The following is a 16,265-nucleotide window of genomic DNA, read 5'->3' on the forward strand; positions in this document are numbered from 1 at the left end:
GGTTTAAGAAGATATCTGACACCCACACACAAGTGGACATACACGCATACTATATACAAAGCACAAAAAGTTAGAAAAAAAAAAAGCTAAGATTGTCAAATTTGTATGCGTTTCACCACAATTTACAAAAAAAAGGTTGTCACTAGTGACAACTAAAGCAGGGTGTGGTGCTTGTAATTTCGGCAGTTGGGAGGCTGAGACAGGATTGCCTAAAGTATGAGGCCGGCCTGGACTATATAGTGAGATCCTGTTGGGAAAGGGGGAAAAAAAAGAGCAAAAGCAAGCTCACAAAGATAGTCAAAAAGAAAAAGAGACACCCACCAAAATATAGGCAAAAACAGGTTCCTCTGGAATGACAACAGGACGGCTTGTTCTCGGCTTTAAATCACAGCCCACTTTTTCCCCCAGATCACTCGTGAGCTGTGAATCAAATTCAAGTAGTCCAGGCAGCGGGGTTCGAGCTCAGCCCTGCTGCCGCCCCAGGCGTGACCTTGGCGGGCTGGTAGACTAGCCTCAGTTTACCTGACAGGGACCGCGGATGACAGCTCGGCGCTCCCGACTCGGCCCCTCCCCGCCACCTCGGATTGGCTCGCTCGGTCTCCCTCTACAGGAGCGCCGGGCCCCAACCCGGAAATGCGGCTCCCGGGCGGGGGCGGGACCCTCACGGCCCCCGAAGAATGATAGCTACGCTAACCAATGGACGAGAGCAGCGGCGTCGGCGTCGCGGAAGTCCCACCCAGCGTCGCGCGGGGGCGGGGTGGCGCTGGGGGCGGCAGGCAGCGGGGCGGGCGCAGGATGAGGGCGGCCATTGCTGGGGCTCCGCCGCGGGGAGGAGGACGCTGAGGAGGCGCGGAGCAGCGCAACGCTGCGGGGGAGGCGCCCGCGCCGACGCGGGGCTCATGGCCAGGACCACCAGCCAGCTGGTGAGCGCGCGGCGGCCGCAGGGCGCGTCGGTCCGTTACCCGGGAGCGTGGCGGTCGCCCGGGTTCTGCTAGGCGAGGCGGGGCGGCCCGGTGCCGCGGGCCGGACGCCGCCTCACCTGCGGCTGGGTGGCAGGCAGGATTGCTGGCGCCGACCGAGGGTGCCTCTCGGCTGCGGCGGGGAGCGCGGGCCCCGGCTCCGGCTGGCGGCGGCAGCCGGGGGCGCTGACAGGGCGCGGAGGGCGGGGGAGGCCGGGAGGTGTCACCCGGCCGGGCGGGGTGGAAGTGCCTGGAAAGTTTGTTTTCGGCTCGGCGCAGCCTGGAGCTGAGCCTCTGGGCTTACCTTGAGGTCCTCCTGCCTGCGGAGGAGCAGCCTCTGGCCTTTGCCTGGATGAGGGTCCTGGGAAACAGGAGATGTGAGTTCCTGCTTGTAGCACCTGATGCTGGCGGCTCCTTTCCAGACTCTGGGTCAGCGGAGCATTTCGCTGCTCCTCTTGCCTGTGGTTGTACGCTCAGTGAGGTGGGAAGCCCTGCGAGGCCAAGCTTAGAGGCCCTGGTGAGGGCAGCCTAAGTTTTGACAGGGAGGAGGGGCTTGGGGGACGACGGGGACCACAAAACCAACCACTTGTTGAGTGAAATGTTTCTGTTTTCTCTGTGTTGTTAAAAGTATCCATAGTTTCTTGTGTTTTCTGTTAAGTTTTATAGTTTTTAGATCATGGATTCAGTATGTCTACCTTGTGTGCTGTATGAAGTGGCTGATGGGAGGGTGTCAGACGCCTAGCAAAATTTGGTTTGGAAGGTAGATCCCCTCGGGCCAGGGGTGTAGTTCAGTGGTGTTTTGCTTGCCTCGCACGTTCAGAACCCTTGGGTTCGATCCTCACTCCCACCTTCCTTCGTGTGTGTTGGGGGGCGGTTTGCAGGTCTCTTTACTCAAGTGGACCCAAGAAACTCACTTGGTTCAATATGGTCTAGGATGCGGCTGTGGTAGTGGTTTTCAGTGTTTTTGGAGGGTTATGGGCTTCCTTTGAGAAGCATGCCCAGCTGCGCTGAATTTCGTTGCTACCGGAGGCTCTGGAGCCTTCTACCGCTCCTCTGTGGACTTTCAAGCTATAACCTTTCATTGTAGAGATGGGTGATAATTAATCCAAGTTCTAAAAGGAGGAGGACCTATCCAGTTGAGAAAAATGGTGAAAGGCAAAAGGGTGTTGCAACACTGGTGTCTTTACCCCGGGGTTCTTGGGCTAGCACGCAAAAGCATGAATCGTGGAAGTCAGAGCTTTGTGGATGTCTCTGAAGTGAACTTTCACACAGTGCTGCAGCTGCCATGTATAAGGTGTGTATTTGATGGTCTGTTTGGAAGAGAGAAAGGCTTTTCTCACGAGGTCTTGGCATTTCCATGTTGGGCATTTGATGTCTACACTTTTCCTCTCATCAGGCAGCTTTTTTCAGTGTTAAAAGCACTGGAATCTAGTGAGCAGAAGAGAATTACAGAGTAAATGAAAGACTTCTCTGTGAGGAAATGAGAAGTAGGCCTTGCATCTTTGTCCTCTGGAGTCCCCCATATCAGAGAATATGCCTTGTTTCCTGTTGGAATGACAGAGATGGTTCCAGTGATGGACTTTTGTCTGAGGATAGGAAGATTTGCATGGATAAATTGTGTTTGCATTTGAACTTTAACCTGGCATGCTGACACTGTCTCCATTAACTTTCCTCAAAGCCTTTCTTTTTCACTTGTAAAGTCAACAGTGTGACCTGAGGCTGTGGAAATAGGCCTAGTTCAGTCTCTCTTTAAGGTGGCCAGAGGTTTTAAGTATTGGAACTCTTACTTCAAGGCAGGGATTTAGATGTGTACCTCATTCTTACTGTGTTGTGAGGTAGATAGTGTTCCATTTAACAGGTGAGGAAACTAAAGTAAGAGAAGTCAAAGGTTAAGTACATGACTCATAAATAACAGAGGTTTTAAAACACACACACACACACACACACACACACAGTTTCTTTGTAGCCTTGGCTGTCTTGGACTCAATTTGTAGACCAGGCTAGTCTCGAACTCTCTAACAATCTGTCTGCCTCTGCCTCCTGAGTGTTGGGATTATAGGGGTATGACACCACAGCTTATCTCAGATTGAGTTTGGCATAGAACTCAGTGTCACTCTATCATGTGAGGCTCTCCCAAGAGAAGATCTGTCGGCAGCTTAGCCAAACACCTGGTGTGAGGAAATCCTCAGTACCACTGCCTAGGGTGTCTTGGAGCTTGAGCCTCCAAAGTACATTATTTGTGTTGAAGGGGGAGGGATGTTACATTTCTTTGGATAAATGACCACATTCTTTGATGCCTGGGGCCCATTTCAGTTGTGTCCTGTGAGAAAATACCTGCTTGGAAGAAGCTGTGTGTGTTTTACCCTCATTGAGGGCTGGTGCTCTGCCGGGATGAGGCTTGGAGGCCCCCTCCTTTTGAAAAAGATAAGGCTTGGTCAGAGGGAGAAATGGGGAATTGAGAACCACTTCAGGTGCTTTAGATTTTCCATGGGTACTGCCTCTGTCAGGGAAAGTTAGAAAGCATGCAAAAAAAGTGGCCTCAGATTATCTGGAATTTATTTTAAAGATAATGATCTCATTATATAGCCTCTGGTTGGCCTGGAGCTTGCTATGTAGACCAGGCTGGCCTTGAACTTCAATCGACATAGCTGCCTGTTTCCCTAGGGCTAGGATTAATGGTGTGTGCCACAACCAGCCCATGACACATTTCCTTTTCTCTTTTTCCTTTGTTTTATTTATTCTCTCTTGCTCTCTCCTTTTTTTTTTCTTGATTTTTCAAGACAAGCTTTCTTTGTGTAGCCTTGGGTGTCCTAGAACTCACTCTGTAGACCAGGCTGGCCTGGAACTCAGAGATCTGCCTGCCTCTGCCTCCCAAGTGCTGGGATAAAAAGTATGCACCACCATCTCCCAGCTTTTTATTTATTTATTTTATTTTTATGTGCATTGGCATTTTGCCTGTATTGCATTTATGTCTGTGCTAATGTGTCACATCCCCTGGAACTGATAGATACAGACAGTTGTGAGCTACCATTTTGGTGCTGGTAACTGAACTCAGGTCCTCTGAAAGAACAACCAGTGCTCTTAACCACTGAGTCATCTCTCTAGCCATCCTCCCCGTCTCAGAGTTTCTCTATGTAGCTTTGGCTGCCCTGAACTCATCTTTATTTATATACTTTTTAAATAATTAGTTAATTTATTTATTTTTGTTTTTCAACACAGGGTTTCTTTATTTTTATTTTTTAAAGATTTAGTGTTTTTTTTTTTTTTTAACCCAGGCAATGTTGGCGCATGCCTTTAATCCCAGTACTTGGGAGACAGAGGCAGGTGGATCTCTGAATTCCAGGACAGCCTGGTCTACAGAGTGAGTGCCAGGATAGCCAGAGCTACATAGAGAAACCCTGTCTCAAAAAAATAAAATGAAACAAAATTATTTTTATTTTTTGTGTATGGGTGCAGGTGTGTCTGTTGTATACTGTGTGTAGTGCCCTTGGAGGCCAGAAGAGGGCATCATAGTCTCTGGAACTATAGTTATGGATGATTGTTAGCCACCATGTGCATGCTGGGAACCTGACCTCTTCCTCTGGAGAGTAAAAAGTGCTCGTTAACTGCAGAGCCATCTCTTCATCCCACTGTGTTGTATTTCTTAAGTTAGCTTGTATGTGCTCTGCCTGTCATAGAGTAGGATGCGTTTCCATTTCCAGTCATGACGCATCAGGCAAAGCAAGGAAGGTACTCAAGAGAGATGGAAGTGAGGCTTGGTTTATGCTTCTTTTAAAAAAAGGATGTTTATTATTTACTTGTCCGTGTGTATGTATCTGTGAGTAAATCCCATGTGTTCATAGGTGCCTCAAAGGCCAGGAGAGGGTCTCAGATCTCTTGGAGCAGTTATAAAGCCACCTGATAGGTAGGTGCCAGGAACCAAATTTAAGTCCCAAGACAAAGCAGGAAGTGCTTTTTTTGTTTTGTTTTTAAAGAAAAATGTATTTATTTATTTTATGTGCATTGATGTTTTGCCTGGTGTGAGGGTGTCAGATCTTGGAGCTACAGACAATTGTGAGCTGCCATGTGGGTCCTGGGAATTGAACCTGGGCTTGAATACTTTTAAAAAAAGTTTCTGACATGGATTTTATAAGGATAGTGTCTTAGCTAGCAGCTGTCTTCAGAGATACAGGCTGAAGGCGGGTCTTGGCCTCTAGGCTGCTTTCAGTACAGTTTTGGGGAAGAGGAACAGGTGGCTCCTGGGGACATGTGTCTCCCTTTTCAGCCTGTGCCCTCATTTTCTGAGCCACTTGAGCTGGAGTTGAGGTGTTCCTCGGCAGCTGATTAACCCTGGTAGGAGTCAGAGGTGGGCATGTAAGTGATATAGGTGCTGTAGAGATGTGGCGGGCTGAGGGAATGTGTTTGGAGAGTAGCCCTTCATATGTGCTCGCTCTGCCCAAGTAGTGTCTTCTGTGGAGTACACAGGGAATCGCGTGTGGGTTTTCAGTTCTATGAGGAGAGCAAGTCACTGCAGAGGAACACTGGCACAGAAATGACTCTCTTAGCAGGTGCAAGTGTGCAGCAGGCCTGTCTGTGGGACGACAGGTGCCAATGGGGTGTGCGGTGCAGTTGTTTTGAAGGCAGGTTCAGAGGGCAGTACAGAGAAGGGAGGAAGTATTGTGTGGAAACTGTAAGTTTGGGACATATATCGGTCAAATCTTCTCAGCCATGCATTCTTCTGTGACCGGATCATACTGCTCACTTGTTTGGTGTGGTGCCAGGCCTTTGAAAACGTACTTGAGAGTTGTGAACAGGTTGGATGTTCAGTCTCTAGCTGTCAGATCAAAGGCAGTGAGCATTTCTTAGAGCTGTAGGGATGTGTTCTCCCTGGGATGAGAAAGGGCTGTTTGGCATAGTGATGGCTGTTGGGTTCTGCTTGGGTACCTGACCTCTGGTTGCATTTATATAGAGAAGGTCTGTTGTTAATCCAGAACATTTTCTTGTTGTTAAAGTTGATTTTTTTCACTCTAAGAAATTGCAAGTTGTGGGGGAAGAGGGAGGGAGGATGGGACCGGGAGGAGACGAGGGAGGTGGCTACAGTTGGGATATGTAAAGTGAATACATTTTCTTACTTTTGTGTGTGTGTGTGTGAATACATTTTCAAAAATAAAATTAAATAATAAAGAAATTGCAAGTTGTTAAAAATGTGTTAAGAAAGATACTTAAAGAGCTGGAAAGATGGCTCTGCAGTTAAAAACACTGGGGCTTTTTAGAGGATGTGGGTTAGATTTCTAGTACCCATATGGCAGCTCACAATTATCTGCGGGTCCAAAGCCCTGTTCTGGCTTCCTTGGGCACCAGGTACACAAAGTTAGACAGACTAACATTCAGGGAAAATATCCATACACATAAAATTTTTATTTTTTTTTAGATTTTTATTTATTGTGTTTGCAATATTCTGCCCGCATTACACCTGGAGGCCAGAAGAGGGTATCAGATCACATTACAGATGGTTGTGAGACACCATATGGTTGCTGGCAATTGAACTCAGGACCTTTGGAAGAGCAGTCAGTGCTCTTAATCTCTGAGCCATCTTTCCAGCCCATAAAATCACTTTTTAATCTCTTTTTTAAAAAATATTTTATTTAATTTTAATTTATGTGCGTTGGTGTGTGGGTGTCAAATTTTTTGGAGTTACAGACACTTGTGAGCTGCCATGTGGGTGCTGGGAATTGAACCCGGGTCCTTTAGAAGAGCAGGCAGTGCTCTTAACCACTGAGCCATCTCTCCAGCCCCACTTTTTAATCTTAAGAAAGAAAAAGGAAAATACTCAAGTTAGGTTGGAAGGCTTGAGTCAGACAATGCACTGAGCTCATAAGTTTGAGGAATGCCTGGATAGCATGATGAGAGAGCCTGACTTTTATTATGTATACAGTGCTCTGCCTGCATGTACACTGCAGGCCAAAAGAGGGCATCAGATCTCATTACAGATGGTGGTGAGCCACCATGTGGTTGTTGGGAATTGAACTCCTCAGGATCTTTGGAAGAGCAGTCAGTGCTCTTAACCACTGAGCCATCTCTCCAGCCCGAGAGCCTGACTTTTAAGAAACTAAAAGAGACCTGGGCATGGTGGCACATGCCTGTAATCCCAGCACTTGGGAGGCAGAGGCAGGCGGATCGCTGTGAGTTCGAGGTCAGCCTGGTCTACAAATTGAGTCCAGGACAGCCAAGGCTACACAGAGACACCCTGTCTTGAAATACAAACAATAGAAGAAACAGGGCTGGAATTCAATTCCCAGCTATCACATGGTGGCTCATGATCATCTATAATGAGATCTGGTGCCCTCTTTTTTTTTTTTTTTTAAATTAATTTTTTTTGGTTTTTTGAGACAGGGTTTCTCTGTGTAGCCTTGACTGTCCTGGACTCACTTTGTAGACCAGGCTGGCCTCGAAGTGATCCGCCTGCCTCTGCCTCCCGAGTGCTGGGATTAAGGGCGTGCGCCACCATGCCCAGCCTGGTGCCCTCTTCTGGTGTGCAGGTGTACATGCAGGCAAAACACTGTATACACCATAAATAAATAAATCTTGAGGAGGAGGAGGAGGAGGAAGAGGAAGAGGAAGCAGAAGAAAGAAGAAGGAAGAAGAAAAAAAGAAGAAACAAAAAGAAACCGGGTGGTGGCGGCGCACACCTTTAATCCCAGCACTAGGGAGGCAGAGGCAGGAGGATCTCTGAGTTCAAGGCCAGCCTGGTCTATAAGGTGAGTTCTAGGACTGCCAAAGCTATACAGAGAAACCCTGTCTCCAAACACAAAACACAACACAAAACAACAAAAGAAAACAAAAAGAGCTACTTAGTTCATTATAAAGGATTTGGTTTTAAAATATTATTGGGGTGGGGGGGCTGGAGAGATGGCTCAGCGGTTAAGAGTGTTATCTGCTCTTCCAGAGGTCCTGAGTTCAATTCCCAGCAGCCACATGGTGGCTCACAACTACCTATAATGTGATCTCATGCCCTCTTCTGGCATGCAGGGGTACATGCAAACAGAGCACTCATATACATAAAATAAATAAAATATTAAAAAATATTTATCTATTAAGAAAAGGTCTCATTGTACAGTCCTGGCTGTCCTGGAACTCACTATGCAAATCAGGCCGGCCTATAACTCACAGATCCACCTCTTTTTACTTCCTAGGTGCTGAGATTTAAAGGTGTACAACACCACACAAGCCTTTCCCTATCCCTTTCCCCCTTTTCTTTTAAAGATAGGATCTCATAACACAGGCTGGCCTCAACTTAGCATGTAGCTGAAGACAGCCTTGAACTTCTGGTCCTCCTGCCTCCATTTCTAAGTACTGGGGTTATAGCTTTGTGCAGATTTATTTAGGATTGTGATTTTATGTTGCTGGATTATTACAGAGGCCACAGAAGCTAGAACAATAAGTGCTAAAGGTTCAATGTTCACTGCTGAATATGAATACATGATTTCTGCCTGCAGTTTTGTCAAGGGGTCAGATCAAGGTAGGCAAATGTTTTTTGGATGGTCTGGTGATTTCTCTCATTTCACAGACAGATCAGCATTCTTTGTGCCAGTATGTGTCTCAGTCATTTTCATCCTGAAGGGAGTTGGTAAGGTCTGTTTAGATGCTAAAGATGTTCCTTTTGAGGTATGTGTCGTGTGTGCCTTGGGGAACTACAGCTGGTCTTCCCACTTCAGGGGCCTCAGATCTCAGCAGGCTTTGGTCGAAATGCACTCCATCAGAGACATAGCTTTTACAGTGAGATTGTGGCTAAAGCCCCATTCTTCAGTTGTTTTTCTCTTTTGAAACTTGTTTATTGCAGCAGGAAGGAGTTGTAGCTGTAAGTGGCAGCTGTATGTTGGATGCTGTCAGAGAAGGCTGGTAAGATTTTCAGAGAAGATTCCCTGAGAGTCTCACCAAGTGCTTAGACTTGCAATGGAAATGTGAGAAGGAGCTTGAGCTAATTTTTCAGTTTTCCTTAGTGTTTTTGGGAGACCTAAACTGGGCATGGAGGACAGGGCCTACAATGCCATTTTATCTTCTCGATCTTGCTATGGAACCTTAGTCCTAGCAGTGGTACTTGGATTGGAGGGAGACTGCAGTTCATTCAGGGTTGGTGTCCTGTGCATGTTCCCATGCAGATGGCTTCCTGATCCCTTCTTTGTGTTCTTGCTGCCCTTCCCTTCTGGCTTCTCCCTTTCCTGGTTAAAGAGCACTTCAAGGATTTGCTGGTGCTTGTGTCCCTTGCTCTTCCATCCTGGTTTGTCACTGTCTCGCCCAAGCAAATGTCCAGGTCTCTTGTCTTTTTCCATGCTCTTCCTCTTTCCTGAAGAAATTCCCCTCTGTGGAAGGCCCCTCACATTTCCCATGGTTATACAGCCTTGTTGTATAGTCTGCTGGTGGCAGCTGCCCTTCCCCCAAACCTTGGTTCTACATTTCAAGTCTGCTTTTCTAAGGTAATCTCTGTAGCTTTGGCTTTCAGAGTCTACATCTACGTGACCCCTGTTGCTCTGGTCTGTAGACCAGGTTGGCCACAAACACACAGTGATCAGTCAGCCTGTGCTTCCCAAGTGCTTGGATTAAAGGCATGCGCCACCACTGCCCAGTTTCCAATCTCTTTCAAGATAGGATCTTGCTATGTATTTTAGTCTAGCTAGAACTCCAGATTCTCCTGTCTTAGCTTTCCCAGTGCTGGGATTTTGGTATGTGCTGCCACACCTTGTTTATTGTCTATCTCTATCTCAGTTTCTCTGTTGTGTGTTGGTATGCCAGAATTCAACTCCTAGTATCATTTCTCTATAGAGGCACCCACCCTTGAATTTTGAGAGTCTCTTACTGGAACCCAGGGCTCATGAACTAGGCTAGACTGGCTGACAGCAAGCCCATGGATCTACATGTCTGAGATAATAAGGGACTCATCACCACACCCAACTTTTTATGTGAATTTTAGGGATAGAATTTAGGTCCTTTGCATGACAAACACTTTACTGATTTATTCATCTTCAGAGTCTTTTTTTATCTCCCTTTTGCTCCCCCTCCCTTTTCTTCCTCTCTCTTCCCCTCTCCTTACCCCCCCCCCCTTTTTTGCATGTCTCTCTCTCTCTCTCTCCGTCTGTCTTTATGTACCTAAGTCTGGAACTGGAGTTTTGACATGGTCTTCCTCTACCTTACTTTGTGTGGTGTATGCTTGAGTGTGCATGAGTGTGTGTGTAGGCCAGAGCTCAACTTAGTGTGTCTTCCTCTATTGCTCTTCATCTAGTTTTTTGAGGCAGTGTCTCACACTGAACAGAGAGCTAGACCAATGCTGAGATTAAAGGCAAGTACTGCCATGCCTGGCTTTTCACTTGGTTGCCAGGGATCTGAACTTAGGTCTTTATGCTGTCATAGCAAACTGAGCTGCCTCTCCAATTCTACCTTATTATTGAGACTGAGTCTTTTTACTGAAGCTGGAGCTCACCAGTTCAACAAGACTAACTGATATTCTGTCACAAACACCCCACATTTAAAAAAAAAATTATTTATTTATTATTATGTATTCAGTGCTTTATCTGCATGTGCACCTGCCTGCCAGAAGAGGGCATCAGATCCCAGTATACATGGTTGTGAGCCACCATGTGGTTGCTAGGAATTGAACTCAAGACCTTTGGAAGAGCAGACAGTGCTCTTAACCTCTGAGCCATCTTTCTAGACCCCCACACCCCACATTTTACATAGGTGCTGTGGATCTGAACTCAGTACTTTACCAACTGAAGCAATATGCTCAACACCTCACCTCCCTGTTCTTTTTAAAGCATGGTCTTGCTATGTGGCCCAGACTGGGCCTGGAATTTACCATCTGCCTGTTTCAGCCTCCCTACTGTACAGGAATCCCCTAGAATGTCCCTCCTCTGTTTCCAGAGTCTACCTTGGTCACATTGTACTCTGTCCTCGTGCCTCCTTACACTTTTTGGCTGTGACAGTTTCTCATTTATTTTTGATGATGTTAGTTGCTTTTTTGTTGTTATTTGTTTTGTCTTTTGAGACAAGGTCTCTCTGCAGTTTTGGCTGTCCTGGAACTTGTACTATAGACCAGGCTGGCCTTGAACTCAAAAAGATTTGTCTGCCTTTACCTCCTGAGTGCTGGGACTAAAGGTGTGCGGCACCATCACCTGGCTGACCTTAGCAGTTTTGAAGAACATTGATCTGGTATGATCTGATGCCAACTGTTGGTATATGTGCCCTGATTAGACTGGGGTATGGGTCTTAGGGAGGAGACTAGGGGATAAAGTATCATTTTCATCATAATTACACAAGGGGGGCATGCTGTCAAAGTGATGTGTTGTTGCTTGAAGGTAGTGGTGTCTTTAATCCCAGCACTTGGAAGGCAGGGTAGGCACATCTCTGTGAGTTCAATGCCAGCCTGCTCTACAGCCTATCTCAAGAAACAAAACAAGGTGTTTTATTGCTGTCGATGTTGACCATAATCACTTGGCTAAGAATCATTCTTTTTTGTTTGTTTTGTTTTCTTGGTTTTTCGAGACAGGGTTTTTCTGTGTGTAGCCTTGACTATCCTGGACTCACTTTGTAGACCAGGCTGGCCTTGAACTCACAGCGATCCGCCTGCCTCTGCCTCCCAAGTGCTGAGATTAAAGGTGTGTGCCACCACTGCCTGGCCCCTTTTTGTTTGTTTGTTTTTAAAGATGTATTTGTTATATTTATAGTGCTCTGCTTGCAGGTCCACCTGCATGCCAGAAGAGGGCATTAGATCACATTACAAATGGTTGTGAGCCACCATGTGGTTGCTGGGAATTGAACTCAGGACCTCTGGAAGAACAAACAGTGCTCTTAACCATTGAACCATCTCTTTAGCCCAAGAGTCGGTCTTTATCAGCTTTCTCCACTGTGAAGTTCGCCCCGCCCCATGTACAGAACACAGCTAGAGAATATGATGTTGTTACTGTCTTGGTTTGTTATTTTTTTATACTCTGAAAATATTTGCTAATCACAAATAGCTTAGTTTCAGCACAAAGCTGTGGATATGGTGGTGTATGCCTCTAATCCCAGCATTCAGGAGGCTGAGGCAGGAGAACTGCTTTGCCTTCTAGGATTGCCAGACAGCAACAGCAGCAACAACAAAAATCAACTTCAAAGTAGTTCTGGAGCATAGGTTCTTTATAAGTTCAGAGTATTTAAAATGTTTTGTGTACTTTGTGTCTGTTTACATGTGCATGTGTGTGGAGGCTTAAAATTGATGTTTTCCTCAATCATTTATTGAAGAGGCGTCCCTTGCTGAACCTGGAACTTGCTTAATTCCACTTCCCCTATGTAGGCAGCTTGCCCTAGAGGTCCCATCTCTGCCTCCTGAGTGCTGGCAGTACACGTTTTCTACCATACCTGCTCCGCTTTTTTGGGGGGAAGGGGCGCAGCTTTTTATTTTATTTTTGTTTTTTTCGAGACAGGGTTTCTCAAAAAACCCTTGCCTTGCCTGTCCTGGACTCACTTTGTAGACTAGGCTGGCCTCGAACTCATGGAGACTGCCTCTGCCTCCCAAGTGCTGGGATTAAAGGCGTGCACTACCACTGCCCGGTGGGGGCGGGGTGTAGCGGTTTTTAGACAGAGCTTCTCTGTGTGGCCTTGACTGTCCTGGACTCATTTTGTAGACCAGGCTGACTTCGAACTCAGTGACCTGCCTGCCTCTGCCTTCAGAGTGCTGGGATTAAAGGCGTGCACCACCATGCTTGGCCCTGCTCAGCTTTTTTATGTACAGAGTGATACTTTGCACATGTCTACACAGAGGCTTTGGTTTTTGACTCCTTATTTGGGGGAGGAGGTTGGTACTACTGGGTCAGCTGCATCTGAGCAGAGCTTTGGCTACAGTGATATGAGGGTGCATATCCTCATGGACAGTGCTTGACAGCCCAGCTCTGAGACTGAAAGGGATGTATCTTCTGCCTAAAACATCAGTGCAAATTTTGTCCCCATATAGTTATCATGCTGGGCTGCGTTCATACCAGTCTTTGTAGTTTTCTTTCTCAAAATAAGAATCTCCTGGAGCCGAGGAGGGTGGCACACGCCTTTGATCCCAGCACTTGGGAGGCGGAGGCAGGTGGATCGCTGTGAGTTTGAGGCCAACCTGGTCTACAAAGTGAGTCTAGGACAGCCAAGGCTATACAGAAAAACCCTGTCTCGAAAAACTTTTTAAAAAATTTTTTTAGGTGAGCTGAATTAGCTGAGCACCAGCATTGTGAAGCTGCTGCTTTAGTAGGTGAGGTGTGGCTGGATCACTGTCCTCACGGAACTGCACCCTCAGTTCTCTAAAGAGCCTTAGAGATGCCAGCCCAATCTCCCCACTCCCATAGAAAGGCAATTTCCCGTAAGATCCTTAGAATTGGTTTACTCCATGTCCTGAAGCTACCTTCCTTAGTAATATAGTAGTATAGGAAATTGGCTCTAATTTCCAGAATGGGTTCTGTGGCAGCAAGAGGAGTAAGTGCTCTGGAGTGCATGTATTCACCTATAGAACCACAGCTACATTCTCAGGGCACTTGGGCTGTTGGTGGTCCTGGTGGTGGTTGTGTCCTAGCACTTGTTTCAGAGCAGCTCACTTTAGTTCAGGGTTTTCTGCTGTGTGCCGGGTCGTGTGTGTGGAGAGTGGATGCTGAGAGCCGCGTCATCCTAGGTAGAAGGCAGGCTGCGTCAGCTGTCAGAGCTAGCAAGCATCGACACTGGCTGTTGTGCAGTGCATCACATGGACTTTTCCTTTGGATACTGTTGGGAGCAGAACCACTTTGGGAGAATTGCCGGTTCAGCCTTCCTTAGGAAGGCTTGCACTGCAGAGCCACAGCAGCCAGATTCTAGGAAAGTTGGAGTCTTAGAAGCATGATAGCTGCTCCTGCCTGACCTGACTGCTGTTTTTTGACTTCCTCCATTGAATGTGGGCACTTGGCCATCTTACGTCTCCTCCGAGTGAACTTATTCTGGATCCAGATAGAGAAAATGTATTGCTTCTTCTTTATACTGTTGCCCAAATCCACAGAATTTACTGCATGTTTTTCTATTATCAGCTAATTTTTTTTCTTGGTACAGTTTAACATTTTCTTTTATGGATATTCCATTGGTCCAAATTACAGTTTTCTGCTGATTGTATGTATTAAAATGTCTATCTAAATATAGATTTTATTTATGGATTCCTTTTATTCTTAGTTCAGAAAGAAAGAAAGCCAGCCTGCTTGCCTCATGGTCTAAGTGGTGCTGTTTTTTGTTTTAAGGCTTAGCTTATTCTATGCAGATGCTATTGGCAGTGAGTACTATGTCTGGATCAGAGGGGCAGGGGAGGCGTCTGGTGGATAGTTTAGAGAAGTGGTCATGAACAAAATGGACTCCATGTTCCTGGCCTGAAAAAAACTCTTGGGTGAGAAACATTTCTGTTTAGGAGGTAGCTTTCTTGGTGTTTGTTTCCCATGAGGCTAGCTAACCACTGACTGTCCCATGGCCTGAAGGAAAAGGTCAATAGTCTGGCATTTCAGGTGGTTTATGACTGGCAAGAATGTGCTCAGGCAGAAAGGTTCAGCCTTCTTGGAGGTGCCCTAGAGGGTCTGCTGGAAAGACCTAGTCCTCAAGGTGGTCCCAGTGGGTAGACAGGGACAGTCCAAGGAAGAGAGGAGAAGTCAGTCTTTGCCTGAATAGGAACATGGCCAAGAGTGGAGGAAGTTTCTAGGTGTAAGGACTGTTGTGTGTAGGCTGGGAAGACCAGGCAGACCTTGTTACTTAGCTTGTTCGTAGGGAGACTGGGTTTATTTGCAGACTCAGATCTTTTGCAAAGTAAGCCCCAAGAAGTTGGTAATGTTAAGGAATTCATGCTGAGCACCATGGCACATACCTTTGATTCCAGCATTCAGGGGACAGAGAGCCAGCCTGGTCTACAAAGTGAGTCCAGGACAGCCAAGGCTACACAGAGAAACCGTGTCTCGAAAAACCAAAAGGAAACAAAACAACAACAGCAAACAAAAATTAAAAGAAAGAAAGAAAGAAAATTTATATTGGGGCTGGAGGAATGGTTCAGCAGTTAAAAGCACTGGGTGCTTTTCCAGAAGACCCAGGTTTAATTTTCAGCACAGACATACATGCAGGCCAAACACCCATACATATAACATAAAAATAAAACGACGGGCTGGAGAGATGGCTCAGTGGTTAAGAGTACTACTGTCTGCTCTTTCAGAGGTCCTGAGTTCAATTCCCAGCAACCACATGGTGGCTCACAACCATCTATAATGAGATCTGATGCCCTCTTCTGCCCTGCAGGTATATCTGCATGATAGAGCACTCATATACATAAAATAAATAAATACATTTTTTTAAAAAACCGAAAAATTTACACTCAGCCTGGTATAGTGCTGCATGCCTTTAATCCCAGTGCTCTGGAGATAAAGAGGATCATGAGTTGGAGGCTAGCCTGGGTTGCATACATAGAGAGACCCTACAAAAAAGGAAAACTGTTAAACCTTTTTTCCTCTTTCAAATATATTATTTTCCTTGAGTAGTTCTATATTCAAATTAGTTATTGAATAATGACCCAAAGTATTTTCAAGTTCTGTAAGTTTGTGCAAAGCTATCAAGATAGTTATCACACAAACTCATTATAATTTTATATTTATTTATTTTGTGCATTTGTGTTTGATTCTTGGAACATGCAGAGGTGGAAGGAGAAAGCAGACTCCACAAAGTTGTCCTATGATCTCCACAGGTGTTCTGTGGTATATCCCTCCACCCACTGCCAACACCACCTAAAAAAATATAAGAATAAGTAGGGCTGGGCATTGAGGTGCATGCCTTTAATCCCAGTAGGAAAGCAGAGGCAGATAAATTGCTGTAGGTTCAAGGACAGCCTGGTCTATACACATCCATTTCCAGGGCAGTCAGGGCTACAAGGAGACCGTGTCTCAAAACTAAATGAGTAAGCTTTATTTCAAAATACTTGAAGTTACAATAAACACCCCACTCAGCTTACCTAATATGAGCACCTTTCAAAACCACAGCGTTAAGCATTGGCCAGCACTTGTGAGGGAACGTCAGACATTTCAGATCTGTGTGCTTCTCCCTGTCCTGCCTGCCTGTTGCAGATTACCATGTTGATGTGTGTGCTTCTCCCTGTCCTGCCTGCCTGTTGCAGATTACCATGTTGCATTTAGCTGTCATGCCCCTCCCACCTCTCTAACCCTGTGGTTTTCCTTATTTTCACGGCCTTCTATTCTTTTGGGGTAGAATACTGGTCAGCTATTTTATAGAATGACCCACAATTTGGATTTGTCTGATGTTTCTCTTTTTAAAGTG

At 46.1% G+C, this 16,265-nt stretch overlaps 1 protein-coding gene across 2 annotated transcripts in view; it reads left to right on the top strand.

Annotated features, from left to right (window-relative positions):
- PDPK1 (3-phosphoinositide dependent protein kinase 1) overlaps positions 1-16,265 on the top strand; it is an 81,359-nt gene that overhangs the window by 9,185 nt on the left and 55,909 nt on the right. Inside the window, exon 1 of one of the 2 annotated variants that reach the window (XM_084760958.1) lies at positions 768-923. The exons of the other annotated variant lie outside the window; for it this stretch is intronic. Within the exon in view, the coding sequence (XP_084617084.1) occupies positions 900-923 (24 nt within the window). The 5' untranslated portion in view covers positions 768-899. Of the gene's footprint in view, positions 1-767; positions 924-16,265 lie in introns of those variants that run through there. 2 annotated transcript variants of the gene reach the window in all.

The sequence above is a fragment of the Acomys minous genome, assembly GCF_964271855.1.
Source record: "Acomys minous genome assembly, chromosome: 16".
In the NCBI taxonomy this organism is placed as follows: Eukaryota; Metazoa; Chordata; class Mammalia; order Rodentia; family Muridae; genus Acomys; species Acomys minous.